At 41.4% G+C, this 22,920-nt stretch overlaps 1 protein-coding gene across 1 annotated transcript in view; it reads left to right on the top strand.

Moving 5' to 3' along the window:
• Positions 1–22,920, top strand: part of LOC149460456 (b(0,+)-type amino acid transporter 1-like) — a 54,710-nt gene that overhangs the window by 14,353 nt on the left and 17,437 nt on the right. The window contains exon 2 of the mRNA XM_089679724.1: positions 8,362–8,493. Within this exon, the coding sequence (XP_089535850.1) occupies positions 8,362–8,493 (132 nt within the window). The remainder of the gene's footprint in view (positions 1–8,361; positions 8,494–22,920) is intronic.

A 22,920-nucleotide genomic window follows, 5' to 3' on the forward strand; every position in this document is an offset into this window, starting at 1 on the left:
ACATCATTGACCCAGCATGCCCCGGTTGATGATGTCACACGGGGGCAGGGTCACACAGGTGATGTCACCGGGTGGCTCTGTCCCTTACATATTTAAGAACTGTCAAGCCAGAGGAGCAGATGGCGGGAGTCAGCATCGGGAGCGGAGCCTTTTTTTTTCTTTTCATTGGGTAGCGGTGGCGGCAGGCATCGTGATTGACGTTGGATCTACTTCAGGGGACATTCTTTTATTTTTCTTTTTGTAATAAAGGACTTGTCAAAGACTGACTCCTGCATTTTTTCACACTACACTTTCTTTTGTGAATGAGTAGCGGTACCATGTACCCCATACTCATTCACGGGGAGGAGTTGGGATCTAGGGGTCCGCTTGCTAAAGAGGGATTCCAGATTCTGATAAGCCCCCTGCCAACAGACCCCCACAACCTCAGCCCAGGGTTGTGGGGAGGAGGCCCTTGCCCCATCAGCATGGGGACAAGGTGCCCCTATATTGAGGGCATGTGGTCTGGAACGGTTCAGAAGGGGGGGGGGGGCGCTCGCTCATCCCCCCCCCCTTTCCTGACCTGCCAGGCTGCATACAATCCGTTGACATCCGTTTTTCGTCTGTTCTGGCTTTTTTCGCAGAAGAAAAATAGGGTTTTCTTCTGTTCAAAAAAATCGGATGTTAATGGATACGGACATTAACGGATGTAAAAAGATGTTCATCCGTTTACACTCTCAAGTCCATAGAAATACATGGGGGTCCGTTTTTCTTCCATAAATGGACAGATCAAAACCGGACATACGGAATGCCCATGTGAAAGGATCCTTAGAGCTGGCAGGGAGGGCAGCAGTATCAGACTGATGATACAGCCATAGAGGTGAACATGAACAGTATGTTTACTTTTTTCATAACCCAACACTTACTTTGGCCTGCTCTCCTGAACATGATCCATTCTACTGTTCCTGAACCTCATTGCCTAATCCCTGCCAATCCCAGAATTTAAAGTGTACCTGTTTAAAGAAAATATTTTATGAAACTGGCCTTATAGGTTTTTAGTAGGCACCATCAATCGTCTGCAATGTATGGTTACAAATTTCAGAGCTGTGGTATTGTTAAATTAGATTTTGCCGAAAGTTGATTATACACAGAGTATAGGCACCACACTCCCCCACTGCATACCATAATGCAATGTGAGCTGTTGGTGGCTAAGACAATGCATTGTGGAATGTAGTGTCTCCTGGAAATCAGAAAGTGGCTTGTAAGGGATTCGAGCCTTCAGGGTTTCCATTGGTTTTAAAAATGATTCCTATGGGATTCTCTCATGTTGCCTTTTTCATTTTCATAGAGATAAGGTACAGTTTGCAACATTTTCTCCCTTCATTATACTAAGGATACTTATGTGCAGCGTAATACTTTTGAACGTTTCTATACTGCACAGACAAATCTTTAAAGGTTTAGTATATTCAAAACTGATATGTCACTGTTTTAAAGTGGACCTGTGCTCAGATTTAACATTAAAGTATTTACATACCATGCAGTGAAAAAGCTTCAAAACAGGCACTCACTGACCTCTCTCACTATAGGTATTGTAAAGTAAGTCATCCTCAAAGATAATAGTTCAGTGAGAGCTTTTTTTCAAGTGCTTATATGTAAATACATAAAGTGTTACTAAACCCACAACAGTAAAATCAGTCTGTATATGCAGTAAAGCATACTTGTTATACTCACTGTGGAACCTAAGGGGTTAATCTTCTGCATTGTGTAAAAAGGCTGTTTGATCCTTTCTTCTCTGCCCCTCCTCTTGTTGAAATGAACACCTGATACAGACTGAATCCATAGTCACATGCACATGCTCAGTCTGGTGTGTATTGCTAAAGAGGTTTTTTTTTTTTCTTGGGAGAGTGCATGTGATTAGCACAGAGCCAATCAGCACTGTCCAGACAGAGGGTCAGGACTTTCACATCCTCCTAGAGCAGAAAGAAAACTCCCCTTATAAGCTTTAACCAGTGCTCTGCTGAAGTCACAAGACTGTTCTAACTGCTGATGAGAAAAGGTATTTAGCAGTTTATATTTACTAAAATAATTGCATTTCCATGTTGTGTGTACTGTGGGGGACCAGAGAGAGTGAATGCAGGGTCATGGGTTTAGTAACACTTTAATGTGAATAGCCTGGGCACAGGTTTACTGTAATTTTTCAGCAAATGGGTGCGGTCTGCTGCAGTCATCAAGAAGATATCTCATTCTTCACATCCAATTTTGGATTTATTTGTATGTAACCAGCTGCTTGATTAGACCCAGAGCAATTTAAGGCACTGTGTTCTCCCAATGGACGTCAGCTGAATGGGTTAACACTCATCTCAACTCCATCCACCAGGGGGAGCTGACAAGCAGAAGGAGCTAAGGAGACTTGATGGTGGGCAGCAGTGAATCATGGGAGATGTAGTCTAGGGGAAGGATCATGCTATGGGAGTCAATGGACTATAAAACTACAGTTTCCTATGCAAATCAGGTATAAAGAGAGAGAGAGCTGTGTTTTCATAGGCTGAATACCTTTCTGTTTGCTGAGAGGAGACCAAGGTGTGTACATCGCTGCTCCTGTGTGCACATCAACCTGCTGCAATCCTGTGGCCGGTTGCTGAGGAGCAGAGTCAATCCAGGCAGATTTAGAAGTGAGCTGTCATCTGAATAGTGAGACCCCTGTTGCTGTATCGCTGGGAGTGGTGAGAGAACACAACTGCCATTAACCTGTTGCTGCTTGCAGAGACTGAGTACAGAGGGACTGGCTATCTAACTAGCAACATTATTTTTTATTGTATGTAGGCTTTACTGGGACTGTACTCGTGCACCACCATAAAGACTGGGTCCCAACACTAGCTGGCTGAAGAACTAGGGCTAAGGACTGCTGACTGTTGAGATAGTTGTTTCAAAAGAACTTTACCTATTGTCCATAGTAAGAGACATTGTACACCCTGTTCCAAATTATTATGCAAATTATATTTTTCTCATTTACCTAAATAATTGATGTAAATAACAGTCAGCATAATTCTCATGTTATCAACTATTAAGAGTACAATTCAAATTTTATTGAACAAACCTCCTAATGATAACAGTATTTTTTTTAAACATAAAAAACTTACAATGCACTGTTCCAAATTATTACGCACAGTAAGTTTCAAAACACTTTATAGGTTGTAAAGAACTGAAAATTGTCATTTGTTGTGTTTGCAGCATATTTACTGAAATCAAAAGCTTTTTCAATCAAACTTTTAACAACATTTTAACTTTTTAAACATTTTAACAGGTCACGTTACATTTTAACATAGGACCCCTTATTTGATAGCAGTTTCACACGTCTTGAATCCATTGAACTTGTGAGTTTTTGGACAGTTTCTGCTTGAATTTGTTTGCAAGATGTCAGAATAGCCTCCCAGAGCTGCTGTTTGGATGTAAACTGCCTCCCATCCTCATAGATCTTTTGCTTGAGGATGCACCAAAGGTTCTCAATAGGATTGAGGTCAGGGGAGGATGGAGGCCACACCATGACTTTCTCTCCTTTTATCCCATAGCAGCCATTGATGCAGAGGTATTCTTTGCATGAGATGGTGCATTGTCATGCATGAAGATGATTTTATTACGGAAAGCAAAGTTCTTCCTTCTGTACCAGGGAAGAAAGTGGTCAGTCATAAACTCCACATACTTTTCAGAGGTCATCTTTACACCTTCGGGGACCCTAAAGGGGCCGACCAGCTCTGTTCCCATGATTTCGGCCCAAAACATGACTCCACCACCGCCTTGCTGACGTTGCAGCCTTGTTGGAACAGGGTGGCCGTTAAACCAATCATCCACTACTCCATCCATCTGGACCATCCAGGGTTGCACGGCACTCATCAGTGAACTGGACTGTTTGAAAATTAGTCTTCATGTATTTCTCTGCCCAATGCAGCTGTTTCTGCTTGTGAGCACTGGTTAGTGGTGGCCGAATAGAAGGTTTATGCACAGTTGCAAGACTCTGGAGGACTCTACACCTTGATGTCCATGGGACTCCAGAGGCACCAGCAGCTTCAAATATCTGTTTGCTGCTATGTAATGGTATCTTAGCAGCTGCTCTCTTGATCTGATGCATGGATCTGGCAGAAATCTTCCTCAATGTGCCTTTATCTGCACGAACGCGTCTGTGCTCTGAATCAGCCATATATCTCTTACTAGTGCGATGATCACGCTTAATTTTTCATGAAATATCTAATGTTTTCATGCCTCATCCAAGCCATTGAACTATTTCACTCTTTTTGGCAGCAGAGAGTTCCTTTTTCTTCCCCATATTGCTTGAAAATGGTGCTCTGCTTAATAATGTGGAACACCCTCCTCTAGTAGTTTTTCCTTAAATTGGGCTCACCTGCCAATCTAATTATCACAGGTGTCCGAGATTGTTTTCAGTGATCAAAAGAGCCCTGAGACACAATGTCATCCATGTGTTAAACTGAAAAACACAATATTTAATCTTTGTGACACTTAACTAGAATTTGCATAATAATTTGGAACAGGGTGTATTGGGTTAATTTACCACTACAGGCATTCCCTGTGTTATGAACAAGATAGGTTCTATAGGTTTGTTTTTAAGTTGAATTTGTATGCAAGTTGGAACAGGTATAAGTGTACCTCCAACCAAACAATTATTTTTAAATTTTGGATAGCATAGGGAAGGGTTAACTGGCCACACATTGATGCGGGATTACGGACAGCTCCGCTGAACAGCAGGTGGCAGCATGTGGTGAGCAGCAAGATGGCCATCTGGGCATTTTCAGGACCAGTATGACATAATGCAGCCTCCGTTCTTAAGTACGAGTCGTATTTAAGCTGGATGTTTGTAACTTGGGGACTGCCTGTAACCAGTCTGATGTTTTCTTTTTTGATACTGGACCTTAGTTGTGTGCAGGATATCCATATTTGTGGTCCCAGTAGCAGTGCAGTACTCATTTGCTTAACCTGGTGTGTCGGTGGGCTGTAGATGTTCTCAGAGTTGAAGAAGAAGAACAATCTACCAAGTGGCTCCTGTGAGGATATCACTACATGTACTATGAACACAACAGGAGGAAACACAAGACGAATGAGTACAGAGCTAACAACTGTGGAAAGGAGATTAAAATCACTAGAGCCCTTCAAACTTCAGAGCTGTGTAAGTGAGGGATATGCAACATCTCTGGAATATCGCGGCATCGGACAAGTCCACCACCCACAGAGCCACCAGGGCAGGTAACTGAGAGGTGCTATATCGGATGATCCAAAGGGAACCCCAGATGGTAAGAGGTGCCCAGAGGGAAGCCTAAAGATGCTAGACAAGTCCTTAAGAGGATTCCATTTGAGACCTTGAGATGGGATATATCTTCTTAATGCATATTTGAATTATGCATCTGGTGAGTGTATAATTTGAATATTTTATCACCAGAAGACACACGAACGATCACCATTCAATATATAGACTTTGGCACTTTATTCCGGCACTTATCAGTCACCTATATATGTCTATTATTGTGGTTTATCCATTTAATATCATTTATGGAAGAAGCTCTAGAGAAGTCCTAGAGGTGAGCATGGGAGGATATAGATATACATATACAGATAAATAAATAAATATATATACATATATATAAATACCGACATTATTGGCACCTTTTTCTTTTTCTGTAGGCAAAACGCCAATAACCTTATTTTCGGCTGTTTATTTTTTGTTGACCGATATATCGGTGCATAACTATATATATATATATATATATATATATATATATACAGTATATATATATACATATATATATATATATAGTTATGTGTATATATATATATATATATATATATATATATATATTGCCATCTGTAGAGTTATGGTCTCGCTGAAATTTGCACACATGGAACTTTCTCGTCTCATAGCACAAAGTGCTATCCTAAACTTTTCCAATCACTTATTTCTGCCAAATGTAATTTATTAAGACAATGCTCCGCTGTGTGGTTTGAAGTATTTAAGCAGGAAGCTATTTCCAGCATATATTCACAGATGGGAAATTCTCTAATGATAGTGTAAATGAGACTCATTGCTTTTAAGTGCATTTTATGGCAAAGTAAAATATGCTGCACTTTAATTGCACAATCGACAACACAGACTGTTTACCCCCTAGGTGGAAAAGGAATTAGCTTTCCAGCTGAGTGCTTTCTTACTAAGTGTACATATGTTCAACTATAACATTGTATACATGCCAATAATTGCTTGGTGTAATAACACTACGTATTGTGAAGCTATAATTAGATGTAATCAGGCCCACTAAAATGTTCTTGAATTTTTGTGTTGTTTTGTAGTACATTGTGTACTTGTCTGTTTAACTTTAGCTGCCAGACAAACAAAGACTGCGCCATGATAAAACCACATTGTTCAGAGTTAAGAATTAGTCACAGTTGATTTCCGATGTATTTATTTAAACTTCAATGTTGTGCTCTGGGGTATCTGGAAGAAACTGTATCTCTTTTCAGTTTACTCTACAAAGTGTAGTTCTACTTTAAACAAGTGGGATTAATTTACTTCTCTATATTTAGAAGTGTTGGAGATGTGCTCCATCGCCTCTGTAAGTGCAGTGATATGTAAAAAGAGAGTATACCGGGATATTTGGACCCAAAGATTCATACCGTGAACAATCATTCTATAAATAACTATGAAATAGAAAGTTTACCAAATGAACAAACTTGACTCTATGTATACATAGGTTAAATATATACTTTATAGAAAATTAGAATGGAATTCCAGCCAAATCATGTTCTAATTTTAGATAGAATGGCAAAGGGTTTAAGATCTCTGCATACATTATATTGTCTGTGTCCTTGTTGGGATGACTTCTACTTTCTTTTCCTTCTGACACAACAGATAGTAGTAGGGCTATGACTGAGGCCAAAAGGATTAAATGCATAAGTGTGTCTGATTTTATGGATTTCTAACCCAATGTCTAAATGAAGGAGTTCTTACATTCACTGGATCCAGTCTTGATTCCAACTCTTTTGGATGCCATTGTCAAATGTTAGCCTACAGAAGACGAAGACTGAGCACTGGCATCGCTCATTCATCCAGACTGGGACCAGGGCTTGAGCGCAGTGAGCTTTTCTGTTTCTAGATAGTAATAGAATTTCCTTTTCACAAAGTGAGAGTACCTCTGATAGTGCTCACTGGAAAAGGTGTCCCCATTGGGAGCGTTCTCTTCCTGGGGACAGTGGTTGTGACCTATTGACAGTAACCAAGAACAAAAATAAAGAGCATGAATCTCTTCAACAGAGACACAGACAGCAATAAAAAACTTGACAGAGATTTAAACCCTTCCCCAATCTACCCAATACTAGTAAAAAAAAGAAAGTTTTAGCCAACCATGACCTACAAGCTTTGCTATGTTATTAACTACACTATCATCAAGAGATCATTTTTTTAATTAGGCAGTGGCTTATTTCCTTTCCTCTAATTCAGCGGTCTCCAAACTTTTGCCCAAAGGCAGCCCTTTGTTTGCTTTTATCTGGCCTTTGGGGCACTATTCCAGCCATTGACACCACCAATAGAGCAGAATTCCTTCCACTGATACCAACAATAAGGCACTATTCATTCCACTGACACCAACACACTAGTCCTCCCACTGACACCAAAGCTAAGGCATTGTTTACTCCCATTGGATGCCAGCACACTTTCTACTCCCACTGGTCTCCCCACAGTCTGAAGGACAGTAAACTTGCCCTTTGTTTAGAAAGTTTAGAGACTCCTGCTCTAGTTCATAGTCTGATACATTTACCTCTAGTGCTAGGCATACTCTATGTACAGCCTTGATCTACGGCTGGCTAATTTTGTTGTCAGAGACAAGACTCTACATGGAGCCAAAGAGAGCAAACAAGAGAAGAAGCCATCTGCCCCCTGTCCACCTAATAATAAAGCATGATAGTGGGGCGTGTAGCAACAAATATCTGAGATTATCCTGATTCTGTACAGCTAATCTCTCACTCTGTATATGTGTAGTAGACAGGAAAAGGAGGCAAGCAAGAAGGTCCAGGTGCAGTAGATAGCTGAGTTGAAGTACACTGTTGGAAAGTTGAGTAGAAGGAAGCCCAACAACATTTTGCTGCACAGTGCCCATTCTAAGCAATACCAAAGATATTAAGGATTCAAAAGTTGCGACATTATCCTGTTGTGTACTGTTATTCCATATTACTTTAAAGATTTTCTTTCACGGCAGTAAAAACATAATATAAAAAGCCAGAGAGTTCAAATGGTTTCTTCTGTCTTTACCACTGATCACTTTTTCAGCATTTTCCTATGACAAGGGTTGCTCTATATTTTATTGATTTTTTGTTTTTGTTTCTATTTTTCAGAGGAAATAAAAAACCCAAGCAAGAACATTCCTCGCAGTGTAATAGCAGCCATGTGTGCCGTGATTGTCTTCTACTTGCTGGTGAACATCTCATACCTCACAGTTCTGACACCCAAAGAGCTTATATCCTCAGGTACATCAATTTCTATTAAATAATAAAGAAAAAATTACTGATACAAAGTTAGTCACTTTTTTAGGAACAAGCAGAGAATTTAAATTTATACGTTTCTAAGATATTTTCTTAGACTTTAAACTAAAACGTCTTCTACAAAATTTAGTTTCAAGCTGAACTCCAGGTATAGATTTTATTGCATAGCTATATTGGTCCAGCATTGTTAGTATGCATATTCCATACCTGTTGTATAGGGCCAATATAGAGGGAAGAGTTGCCTCTAATCACCACTGTCTTTCGGGTCTCATGCCAAGCAGATGCCCAGCTGCATAGTAACAAGAGGGAGTTGCTCACTCGTGTGAGCAGGGCGCAGCATGCTGCTCCGGCAACAGGGATCACACAGAAGCTGAGCAATATGAACAGTATATTGTAAAAGTTCCAACAAGGTACAAACAGGCCAAGCAGGTGTGCATAACCACCCTGAGCCACTTGCACAGCAGCAACACAGTAGCTTAAATGATGCTGACAGCTTTTGCAATGATGAGCGGGAATGCGGCCTCCGTAACCTTTCCCTGCCATCTCTGGTATAACTATAATGTGTTATGCTGCCAGCTGCCCAAAATTCATTGTCAATGTGAAATAGGAAAGCAAGGGGACTGGCAGGAACACCAGATATTTCACATAAAGAAAACAAAGAGAACAGAATACTTTTTAATACAAGTACATGGTACAGCAGGCACATATAGGGAATATGAAATGTTGGGGGTAACATATTCTTTAACCTCTTCATCCCTAAGGGTAAAACAAATCCTAATGCCTAAGTTCAATTTTCCAACTTTGACATGTGTTAGTAAATCTGTATATATCATCACAACCACTTTGTATATCCAGATGAATTATACCTTTTCAGGACAAATTGGGCTTTCATTTGGTGGTAAATTCTTATGTAAATCTCCTGATTTTTTTTTTTTATTATCAAAGGAAAACTGACACAAAATAGTAAAAAAAAAATTATTCTTTTAAATGTAGCTGTATACTACAATAACCTACCACCAAAGAACAACCCAAAATAAATTTTCCTGCTGCTGACGATTGCAGTAATACCACACATGTACAGTTGCAAGAAAAAATATGTGAACCCCTTGGGATTCCGTGGAGTTTTGCATGAATTGGGCATAAAATGTGCTCTGAATGTCATCTAAGTCACAACAATAGAAGAACACAGTCTGCTGAACATAATACTACACAAACATTAGATGTTGCCATGGTTTAATTTCACATAACATGTAAACATTCACAGTGCAGGGAGGAAAAAGTATATGAACCTTTGGACTTAATAACTGGTTGACCCTCCTTTGGCAGCACTAACCTCAACCAAACGTTTCCTGTAGTTGCAGATCAGACCTGCACAACGATCTGGAGTAATTTTGGACCACTCCTCTTGACAAAACTGTTACAGTGTAGCAATATTCTTGGGATGTCTGGTGTGAATCGCTCTCTTAAGGTCATGCCACAGCATTTCAATCGGGTTGAGGTCAGGACTCTGACTGGGCCACTCCAGAAGGCGTATTCTGTGCTGTTGCAGCCATTGTTTTGTTGAATTACTTGTATGCTTTGGGTCATTGTCCTGTTGCATCACCCATCCTCTGCGGAGCTTCAGTTGGCGGACAGATGGTCGTACGTTTTCCTGCAAAATGTCTTGATAAACTCTGGAATTCATTTTCCCATCAATGACAACAATCCGTCCAGGCCCTGAGGCAGCAAAGCAGCCCCAAACCATGATGCTCCCTCCGCCATGTTTTACAGTGGGGATGAGGTTTTGATGTTGGTGTGCTGTGCCTTTTTTTCTCCACACATAGTGTTGTGTGTTCTTCCCAAACAACTCAATCTTGGTTTCATCTGTCCACAGTATATTTTGCCAGTAGTGCTGTGGAACATCCAGGTGCTCTTTTGCAAACTTCAAACGTGCTGCAATATTCTTTTTGGACAGCAATGGCTTTCTCCGTGGTGTCCTCCCATGTACTCCATTCTTGTTTAATGTTTTCCTTATTGTAGATGTGTCAACAAAAATGTTAGCATGTGCCAGAGATTTGTGTAGGTCTTTAGCTGACACTCTGGGATTCTTCTTTACCTCATGCAGCATTCTGCGCTGTGCTCTTGCAGTCATTTTTACAGGACGACCACGCCTAGGGAGAGTAGCAACAGTGCTAAACTTTCTCCATTTGTAGACAGTCTGTCTTACCGTGGACACATGAACAGCAAGGCTTTTGGAGATACTTTTGTAACCCTTTCCAGCTTCATGCAAGTCAACAATTCTTGATCGTAGGTCTTCTGAGAGCTCTTTTCTGCGAGGCATGGTTCACATCAGATAGTGCTTCTTGAAACCAGTAAACCCAAAACAGGTGTGTGTTTTTTAAGGGCAGGACAGCTGTCAGCAACACATCCAATATCATCACACTGATTGGAGTCAAGGTTGGCTCACTCCTGGCTCCAATTAGCTCTGGGAGAAGTCATTAAGCTAGGGCCTCACATACTTTTTCCTCCCTGCACTGTGAATGTTTACATGTTATGTGCAATTAAACCATGGCAACATCTAATGTTTGTGTAGTATTATGTTCAGCAGACTGTGTTCTTCTATTGTTGTGACTTAGATGACGTTCAGAGCACATTTTATGCCCAATTCATGCAAAATCCACATAATCCCAAGGGGTTCACATACTTTTTCTTGCAACTGTATATGTTAGTTGTTGTTTGTACCCGTACCCGTAATACAGCCCAGAAACAATAGTGTGCATTTTTGCTTTTTTTTTCCCTACCTCAAACACACTGACACTGACACTAACTGACAATGATACTAATTAAAAAAAAAATCCTGGGCGCATGCGCGGCCAGCACTGAAGGTGGACGCGTAGTGAATCGGCTCCGTCCACCCGCCAGACACAGACCGGCACACACCGGCCCTGGGACTCAGACACAGCACCGCACCGATCCCTTACCTTACCCGATCCTCTGCAGCTATGCCCAGAAGAAAAAAAACGGCGGATCAGCCAGGTAAACTGACCCTGTTCTTCCCTGCAGTCGGGCCTGGAATCCAAGATGGCGCCCGCGGCTGCAAAGAGGGAGAGGAAGGCAGAGACCAGCAGGAGGACTACAGATCCCAGCAAAAGGATCCCAGGCTGCAGCACCTGCTTTATCCCGGGGACCCTGGTGAGTTGTCACCCCCACTATCCCCTACATCACGAAGCCCGGCTAAATCTAAGCCGCGGCTAGAGCAGGATCCCAGCACATTAATGCAGACCCCGGAAACCGCAGCATATACATCAGATATAGATGCATTTCCTGCATCAGATATACCGCTCACAGAAATATGCATGAGAAATATGCTCACATCCCTGCGCCAAACGCTGCATACTGATATCCTCACGTCACTCAGTCAATTGTCAAATATAGTACAAAACCAGGAGCGCAGAATAAGCCACATTGAGAACAACATGGGAGACGTCGTCACGGCGCACAATAATTTAATTGACGCTCATGCAGGCCACTCTGCTGACATAGAACAAATTAACCAAAAATTGGCCGACCTGGAAGATAGGTCAAGGCGCAACAATATCAAGTTCCGAGGAATACCTGAATTTGTGGCAAACGATGACCTAATCCCATACATACAGCAATTTGCCAAAATCCTCGTGCCATCAGTGTCTGACCTGGAACTTGCAATTGACCGGGCACACCGCTTACCTAAACCCTCCTTTTTACCAGCATCTACACCTAGAGATGTCTTAGCACGCATTCATTTTTACCACGTGAAAGACAAAATCATGTCAGCTGCCCGCAATCCGCCTCCGATCCCGCCGTCACACACCAATCTCAGCTTATATGCGGATCTATCCAAGGCGACCCTCCTTAACAGAAAACGCATGCTGTCAATCACCAAGGCCCTCAGAAACCACGGCATAGCATACCAATGGGGATTCCCCACCAAACTAACGGTGCGACAAAATGGTAGGATCTTTACCATCAAAACACTGGAAGCAGGCCTGGATTTGTTAAAATCCTGGAATATCATCCCTGCGGAAACGCAGGATCCTACGCATAGTTCTATGGACGCAACATAGCCCTTACAGGGCATACTTTCCTTTACCATTCTACATACTTCTCCGCTCTCCCAGGAGCCATTCATACACTTAATTTGTCTGGCGTTTGGCCTACACCCTTCTACTCCGATCAAAGGTTTTTTCCTTTTTGCAATTAGCTTGACCACCACCCGGTGATCAAGCTCTCCTGCACCCCCCAGTTTAGAGGTAGCAAACTTGGCTACTCGTGATGTTTGCATTTTTCGCAAATGTTTTTTTATTGTTTCCCCTATCCTCACTACTTCCTTACCCTGGCACCATTGGATATCCACTCCATTCTCTAAGATCATCTACGGCGACACAGATTGGAATACTCTTTTTATCGCTTCAACTGAGTCACATATACGCCACATTCATTCGATCATCTTCCTTCATGGAAAAACACATACTCATCCGATTCTCCCAAATAACACTCCAGTTAACGGAAAAACCTGGAATTACAAACGCCAATGATTAACTTTCTGTCTTTAAACGTCCGAGGTCTCAATTCACCTTATAAACGGTCATTACTGTCCAGAGAAGCACGGAAGTCACGAGCGGACATACTCTTCATACAGGAAACACACTTTGCTGCTAACAAATCGCCCAAATTATACCTTCACCGATTCTCTCAAATATTCATGGCAACTAACACCACTAAGAAAAATGGAGTGCTCACGGCCATAAATGACTCTCTTTCATTCCGCATTATTTCACAGACAGCGGATCCACAAGGACGCTTCCATATTTTAGTGTGCCAAATAAACGACAAAACCCACACTCTAGTAAATGTTTATGGCCCAAACTGCAAACAGTTACGTTTCTACCGGAAACTTTTCAAAACCATCTCCTTACATAAACAAGGGAAACTTATAATTGGTGGCGATTTTAACATTTTGGGGAATTCGGATATAGACTCATCTTCCACTACCATACATACTAAACCTACTTTTAACCAATTTCTTCACGACAATGACCTCTATGATATTTGGAGATGTCAACATGGCTCTGAACGGGACTATACATACTACTCCCCTCCGCATCTTTCCTACTCACGAATAGACATGTTTATAACAGACAAATGGACACTACAACAAGTGACATCATCCAAGATAGGGACCATTACCTGGTCCGACCATGCTCCGATCCAAATATCCTTGGTAGACGATCAAAAAACAGCATTATCACCTATCTGGAGACTCAACTCTGCTCTTTTAGCTACACCGGAAAATTTAAAGCACATCCAAGAAGCTCATGAACTTTTCTTTGATATTAACTCCACCCCTGATATATCCATTACCACGCTCTGGACGGCTTACAAGGCCTACATGAGAGGTATCCTCATCCAATTAAACTCCCGCATTAAGAGGCAACGGTCTCAACAAATTGACCAACTTATGACTTCTATCCGCCTTAATGAAAAACTGCACAAACAACACCCAAACCCAGCCACAATGGCGACCCTAAACTCTGATAGAAATAAATTACGAACCATTTTTCTACAGGCATATGACGCCAATCTGCAAAAAACAAAAACCAGATTTTATGCGCTAGGTAACAAAGCTAACTCACTCCTTAGCAAGACTATTAAACAAAAACGACTTAAAACCAAGATAGCCACAATCCGACACCCTACCTCACAAAACATTCTGACAAACCCACAAGACATTGCCAACGCTTTCGCGGCCTACTACCAGACACTGTATAACCTAAAAGACGACCCTGATACAATTCAGCCAACAGCACAATCGATCGAACAGTTTTTGCTTAACACTAATCTTCTGCGCTTAAATCATTCCCAACTTGCATCAATCTCTGTACCGATTGACCCTCCTGAGATAGAGAGAACTATACGCACTCTGCCTTTAAACAAATCTCCTGGAAATGATGGCTTCACCAATGAATATTACAAAGCACTAGCCCCCAAACTCACTCTACCACTAGCTCTACTATATAACCATGCCGCTACTAGTGGGGAATTTCCCCAAGAAATGCTGCAATCAATAATTACTACCATTCCGAAGCCTGGCAAAGACCCTCAATTAGTACAGAACTACAGACCAATTTCACTTCTCAACACAGACATAAAGATATACGCTAAGATAATAGCCTTGAGACTACTTCCCTACCTACCAACTTTAATTCACCCAGACCAAGTAGGATTTATTCCTGGTAGACAGGCCCCTGACGCCACAAGACGAATCTTATCCTTAATACACCACCTTGAATTAAATCCCCAACCCTCGCTTCTACTATCGCTTGATGCAGAAAAAGCGTTCGACCGCATTCACTGGCAATTCATGCTACATACCCTGCAAAAAATTGGAATATCAGATTGGATGTTGTCAGCCATAATGTCCCTTTACTCTAGACCCTCCGCCAAAGTATTAACCAACGGCACGCTTTCTCAACCTTTCTATATCTCAAACGGAACTAGACAAGGATGCCCACTATCCCCTATAATTTTTGCTCTTCTTATTGAGCCACTAGCAACCAACCTTAGAAAAGACCCTCACTTTACAGGATTTAAGTTCCTAAAAACCGAACACAAGATTAGTCTCTTTGCAGATGACATCATGCTAATGGTCACTAACCCATACAAATCCCTCAACACAATACAAATGCACATCCAAAATTATACATCAGTATCTTACTACAAACTTAATGCACCGAAATCTTCCATACTAAATCTTCACACACCTGCGAACACCCAAAACCTTATTTCCAAGCACTTCCCCTTCACTTGGGAAAGACTTGCTATTCCGTACCTAGGAATTAAACTCACTCCAAAGACTAACCAATTGTATAATACTGACTTTAAACCGCTGCTTGAATATATCCCACAAGAGATTAAAGGCCTACGCACTACTACCCTCTCGACGTTAGGTAGAATAGCTACACTTAAAATGTGTATCTTACCCAAGATACTCTACATCTTCAGAACACTCCCTATCCCAATTCCTCATATCTTTTTTACCAAACTTCAGACAATTCTAAATCAGTTCGTATGGAACTCAAAAAAGCCTAGATATGTTACGAATCTTCTAATTCGCCCTCCCTCCAGAGGTGGAGCGGGCCTCCCACATGTGAAGTCGTATTACCTTGCTGCTCTACTTGACCAGCTTTTCTTCTGGAGGCAGCCCACTGTTAATAAGACCTGGACCCTGATGGAAACCTCCCTATTCCTACCACATGCCTTTCCCAATATACTTTTCGTATCCCGGGGAGTACATCCCACAGCCTTGCACCATAACCCTTGTATACGAGCTTCCCTAGAAGCTTGGGAGGAGTTTCTTACTCTTACCCAACTACGCAAAGACAATCTCCAAATTCCCACTCCACTTTCGTCCCTACATTTCCTCTCTCCACATTTAAACCTAAACCTCTGGATAGACCAGGGCATGCTTCATATACAAGATCTATACGCTACCGATAAACTACATACCTTGCAGGATATTCGAGACAAATACCGAATTCCGGTTACCGAATATTTTACCTACATACGCTTAACCCATACCCTTCACAGGACGAAAGTACCACTTAACATAAAATTCCCAGCGACGGCACACCACTTTTTACAAAAATCTACCTACCCAAAAAAAGGTATATCGACTTTTTACACAATGCTGGTTGACTCACAGTTCACCACTTATACATCATCCCTAGCAAATTGGGAAAACATAAATCAACAACCGATATCTCCTTCCATCTGGTAGAGAACTTTCTCCACTACGTTTAAGGCCTCAAAGTGTAGCTCACACTGGGAATCATACTTAAACATACTCCATCAATGGTACTTAACACCTGTCAAACTGTCTATATTTTATCCTCATCTCCCCCAAACTTGCTGGAGACATTGTGGAGATAGAGGCTCTCTTCTTCATCTGCTGTGGGCATGTAAATCCCTTACTTCCTACTGGAATCAAGTTTTCCAATTAATCTCCTTAATAGCACAAACCCCAATCTCCCCAAACCCTGCTTTAGCGCTCCTCCACATTGGTATAGACAAAATTCCATTATCCTCACGCACTATTATTATACATATCTTATCGGCTGCAAAACTGAATATCACCAGGCTCTGGCGTTCCAACACCACTCCTACACTTTCCCGCCTAATGACCGATCTTAACTTCTCCTGTGAGATGGAGAGAAACACAGCACTCCGTAATTCCTCGTACTATAAATTCAAAACCCAATGGACTCGATGGTTACAGAACCCTAGCTGTTCAATAAAATGATACTATAACATCCCTTTATACTACATCACCTTGACAACTATGGTGCCTTCACCCCCCCCCCCTCCTCCCCTCTCTCTTCTCTTTCTATCCTCCCTAAATACACCCACTATCGTTCCACTTGGTTCACATAAGGAAGCATACCTCTCATGTACCTTACCAAAGATGTTGCATAGTACCTCGGCCAGATGGCGAGGTGCCGTTAGCTCATTCTCTGACTGCATATTTTGTTTATATAAATGTGAACTGCGTTATACTACTATTTTCCATTGTTTTTTGTATGTTCAAAAATCTTCTAATAAAAATATTTGAAAATAAAAAAAAAATCCTGCCCAAAGTATACTGACCCTGACCTTTTACCCTGACCTTGACCCTTACTTGACCCAAGCACTAACCCTGGCACTGACCTAGATCAAACATTGATCTAGGTATTTTCTCTTTATTTTGTATGTTTATTTATTTTACAAACTGTTGTTTTGGTTTTTTTTTTTTCTCTTTCTGAATGGACAGAGAGAGAAACAGTGTATCTCTCTCCTCCATTCAGAAAGAGAAAACACGGGGGCGGGCTTCACAGTGACTGCTCACTGCGATAGCCAATCAGAAGTTATCACAGCAATCGGGTGACCCGGAATTGGGAGTTCCGGGTCACGATCGTTAGTACAGGACCTGGGGCTCGCGGTGAGACCCCTGTCTCTGTGCTGATAGTGTGTCACGTGGCGTGCTCCCAGCACAAAGAGTGATACACAAATATGTGGCCCCACAGCATAAAGCCCAGAGCAGTGAGGCCACATATTTGTGTTAGGTTGGCGTTAGAGTCTGTGGATTCCTGTTTTAATGAATTACATGAATCTCGGAAAAAGATTGCTGATTGCTACTGATTGTTTCCTTTTGATGCCTGAAGTGGCTTCAACAGCAAAAGATTGATGTCCCCTTCAGCAAACCTGTGTAGTCCTCTTTTATTTGGGGGGGGGGGGTGGTTATGAGACATGGCCTTTCCCAAACAGGATATTGCACTAAACCTAGGTAAAAAAGAGAACCAGAAACTTCACTATGTGCAAGAACAGGTTTGATAATAAATTTGGCAGTGCCTCCACCCAGGACACTTTCCTTCCTGGGAAATGAATCAGTAATCTAAACTAAGTAACTGGGAGCAGATGAACTACTGCAGCCAGCATATAACTTTAATCATAAGTATATAGATGCACACCAATATAGAAATAATACAATCTTTATACAGTATGAGAAAAGATGAATAATTGTACATACATCCAATATACAAACAGGTATTATCAGCAAATGTCCCAACAAGATTCCTGGTGGCATTGTGCACATATACCCGGGTATATATAGTTAATGCAAGGGGCGTTTAAGTCAAACTGGGACTTTTGAGTTATATAATGAAAAACCAAATAGATAAAACTGCATTTATTTTTTTACATACTCTCCTGCTACATTAATACACTTATCCCAGCTTTTAACTTATGCCTGGAAAGATCGGCATAGAAATATTTGTCAGTACGCTCTAACCATCCTAGGATATTTCTGACTGATTGTGTTCTTCATTCCCACAGAAAGATTAGTATCTTGCAGGGGCGGACTGACAACTCATGGGGCCCCCGGGCAATAGTGGATCATGGGGCCCCTGTGTCCTTGCCCAAACTCAAAAAAGCCTATGAAAAAGGTACCAGGGGCATCTCTTGGGGCCCCCTACTGACCCCGGGCCCTCAGGCAGTGCCCGAGTTTCCAAATGGTCTGTCCGCCCCTGGTATCTTGTGCAATTTCGTGACAAGTTATATGTTGATTATCCAGGATCAGGCATTCCATTTGCTGAATGTTCAAAGGAATGACTGCTGTGGACTGGGAGCCACCATGGCCGGGATTGTCACTGATGGGCGTACAGCCATCTTTGAAACCTTTACACCGTTCAGATGGCTTATGGTTTCATCATCATACTGAACTTGAAGTCTTCTGTAGATATCCATGGGTTTTAAGCCTTCATTTACAAGAAACGTCATCACCACCCGTTGTTCCATGCACGCACTAACATTGTTGTCTGCCATCTTGATTAACGATCTCTGGACTGGCCTACGACATATGTGCCGCCTATCAGTAATAGGACACACTTGTCACTTACCACTATGTCTAGCACTGCCACGCTAACATCCCTTTTTTATACCTGTAAAATTAAAAGTCCCGACTTGACTTGAACACCCCTCGCAAAATAACAGGAGCTGTATATCAACTCTATTGCAATGAACAGGTTCACCTACTAATATGCTGGAAATGGTGGCTCCCAGCCCACAGCAGTCATTCCTGTGAACATTCAGCACATGGAATGCCTGATCCTGGATAATCAACTCATAACCTGTCATGAGATTGCACAATAGACTAACCTATCTGACACCGTGCATGTGAGATAGTAGCAATAGTAACAATAGGACAGAGGTATGTCTGTCACAAGGATTCAGACACACACTCAAAAAGCTATGGACATCTTTAGTGTAGTATCTGTATCTGTAGAACTTATCAATACTTGACAATAGACTCTGCTTCTGGCCTGGGTGCAATACAGCAGCAACAGAAGTTCCTGTGTGTATAAGTTCAGGTAACTCAGTTCCATGTCTACGTCCTAGAAACTCACTTTTATCCTCCACGCACATTCTTCCAATCAGGGTTTCTAACCCAGCTAGCAGGGACAGGAATTACCTGTCTATAACCAACTGTGGTAAATAATAAAGAACAGCTTTTTACAAATAGAGGCAGTAGAGGGCAGCAGATCACTACACTTGCTTACTATTGCAAGGCTCCATGCTCTATATACATTGTGTGGAATCATGACCACAATTATTATATTTGCCATCATGTATAGATAAGCCTTATCAAACTACACAAGTTGATAAAATAAAACTCCTCTCATTATTATTATTATTAATATTATTATACAGCATTTATAAAGCGCCAACAGTTCGCTCAGCACTGTACATTACAAAGGGAGACAGAACATGCGACAGTACAATAACAATACAATGTGATATACGAGGGGTTTGAGGGCCCTGCTCCTTCGAGCTTACAATCTAGGAGGGAGGGGATAATGGTACAGGCGGAGATAGCTGTGGGGGATGGGGTGGTAGGAGGAGTGGAGGAGGTCAGCAATTAGCAGGGGGTGGGGTTGGCTTCCTTGAAGAGGTGGGTTTTCAGGGTGTGCCTAAATGAGAGGAGAGTAGGTGATAGTCTGATGGATTGGGGTAGGGAGTTCCAGAGGATGGGTGACACCCTGGAGAAATCCTGGAGGTCTTGTGAGGAGCGGAGTGTGCGTGTTGGGTGGTACTTGGATATTAGGTCTGTGATGTAATTTGGGGCAGTATGATGGACAGCTTTGTACGTCAGTGTTAGGATTTTGAATTTGATCCATTGTGCAATCGGAAGCCAGTGGAGGGATTGGCAGAGGGGGGTGGCGGAAACGGAGCGGTTGGTAAGGTGAATGAATGGTAAGGTCATAAAGACGTATGTAGCTGCAGGTCAATCTTTTCTAATGTTGTGCTGTGTCTCTGTGATGTTATCCTGAGTATCTTCTTACTTCATAAAAATTAATGCTTCCCAGACTAATGACCACTGTGGCAAGCAGTAGTAACTGGAATAGCTGTACTTCCTGCGGTGTTCCAACTGATTATGGTTTGTTTCAGCTGCATGAAAGGGGGTAAAGGAATTGTGTAGTCCCATTCAATTAAAAATTGGGAGTGGCCTTTTTTCTTTTTTACAAATTTACAAAATTTAATTTCTGGAACATCATTGATAGCTGTATACCACATGTATACTGTACTTCTCAGGCATCACCACAGTTGACACAACCTCTACCTAATCTAGCTGTCAGTGTTATCCATTATTATACAGTATATACAGTATATTCCAATGTGGGTAGACTTATAGATAACAATGTGAGCACTGTGTATCAAAAGCACATTGTAAAGGTACATGGCCTACACCAAATGCCAGGCCTTCCTGAGAGTAGTTGGAGCATGCTGCTGTATTTTGCCCCTCACATTACTTTTGGCTAATCACTATGAAGGGCAGTCTTAATGGCCAACAGATACAGTTGTGTTCACAATAATAGCAGTCAGACATCACTAACCTGATCAATCACTGTTTTTGGTAGAAATGATATTTCTACATGGCAAATAATTTACTAGCAGGTGTAGTAGAGTAATAGAACTCCAACAGACCCAACAGTCATGACATGCATGCTGCTGATTCTGTGTAATTGAATCACTAATTGAAAGGGGCATGTTCAAAATAATAGCAGTGTGAAGTTCTATTAGTGAGGTAATTCATTCTTTGAAAAACAGGTGCAAATTATTGCCCTTATTTAAGGAAGGAAGGCAGCAAATGTTGTACATGCTGGTTACAGTGCATTTCTCTCTGAAATTCTGAGGAAAATGGGTCCTTCCAGACATTGTTCAAAACAGCGTACCTTGATTAAAAAATTGATTAGAGAGGGGAAAACATATAAAGAAGTGCATAAAATGATAGACTGCTCAGCTAAAATGATTGCAAATGCTTTAAAATGGCAATCAAAACCTGAAAGACGTGGAAGAAAGCAAAAAACTACCATTCGACTGGATAGAATAGCTAAAATGGCAAGGACTCAGCCAACAATCAGCTCCAGGAAGATCAAAGAAGGTCTAAAGTTACCTGTGAGTACTGTTACAATTAGAAGACGCTTATGTGAAGCCAAGCTACCTGCAAGAAGCCCCCACAAAGTCCCACTGTTGAAAAAAAGACGTGCTGAAGAGGTTACAATTTGCCAAAGAGCACATTGACTGGCCTAAAGAGAAATGGCGCAACATTTTGTGGACTGATGAAAGTAAGATTGTTCTTTTTGGGTCTAGTGGCCAGAGACAGTTTGTCAGACGACCCCCAAACACTGAATTCAAGCCACAGTACACTGTGAAGACAGTGAAGCATGGTTGCGCAAGCATCATGATATGGGGATGTTTCTCATACTACGGTGTTGGGCCTATTTATCGCATACCAGGGATCATGGATCAGTTTGAATACATCAGAATACTTGAAGAGGTCATGCTGCCTTATGCTGAAGAGGAAATGCCCTTGAAATTGGTGTTCCAACAAGACGACCCCAAACACACCTGTAAACGTGCAACATCTTGGTTCCAGACCAACAAGATTGACGTTATGGAGTGGCCAGCCCAATCCCCGGATCTTAATCCAATAGAAAACTTGTGGGGTGACATCAAAAATGCAGTTTCTGAGGCAAATCCAAGAAATAGAGAAGAACTGTGGAATGTAGTCCAATCATCCTGGGCTGGAATACCTGTTCACAGGTGCCAGAAGGTGGTTGACTCCATGCAACACAGATGTACAGCAGTTCTCAGAAACAGTGCTTATACAACGAAATATTAATTAAGTAATTCAAAGGAAAGCAAAATCTTCAAACATTTTTCAGTTTATATAGTGAATGTTTGAGTTTGTAAAGAAGAATACAAACACTGCTATTTTTTTGAACAGTCTAATATTCACTTTTCTTCAATTTTTTTAGAGGAACAACACAAATTCGATATATATTTTTCTTCATGTTTTGATTTGGAATAGAATGTGTAGTGTTCCCAATGCATTTGTGTGTATGGAAATAAAAGCTATTAGAAGGATTTTGAGTTTTATTCACTTTTTTCAACACACTGCTATTATTTTGAACACAACTGTATGTGCAGTAGACAGGAAGGGGTGGAAAAGCAGAAATTGGTGGAGCTTTGCCTTTCAAAACTGATGCAACAGCAAAGTTTTGGAAGTTGCTACTAATAAGTGCAGGCACCTCCTAGTCGCCTGCAGTTTATACCAGAAGCAATTTCTTTTTTCTTTAATGGATTTATTTCCAGATCAGTCAACGGGATTGCAACTGGTCCAGGTAACTAAAAGGGTCCAAGGCTAATGCTACTTTTGTCTATATGGTTAAAGCTGCAATGATATCATAATATACTAGTACTTGCTAAAGCAAATTTCAGCCACTGAATACCAGCAATATTAAAGTGGAAACTATATAGTATATATTTCATATAGTCTAATAAATATTGCTGAGTTAAAAG

This window comes from Staurois parvus, unplaced genomic scaffold (assembly GCF_062004578.1).
Source record: "Staurois parvus isolate SC_StPar_1 unplaced genomic scaffold, SC_StPar_1.0 ptg000230l, whole genome shotgun sequence".
Taxonomy (NCBI): Eukaryota; Metazoa; Chordata; class Amphibia; order Anura; family Ranidae; genus Staurois; species Staurois parvus.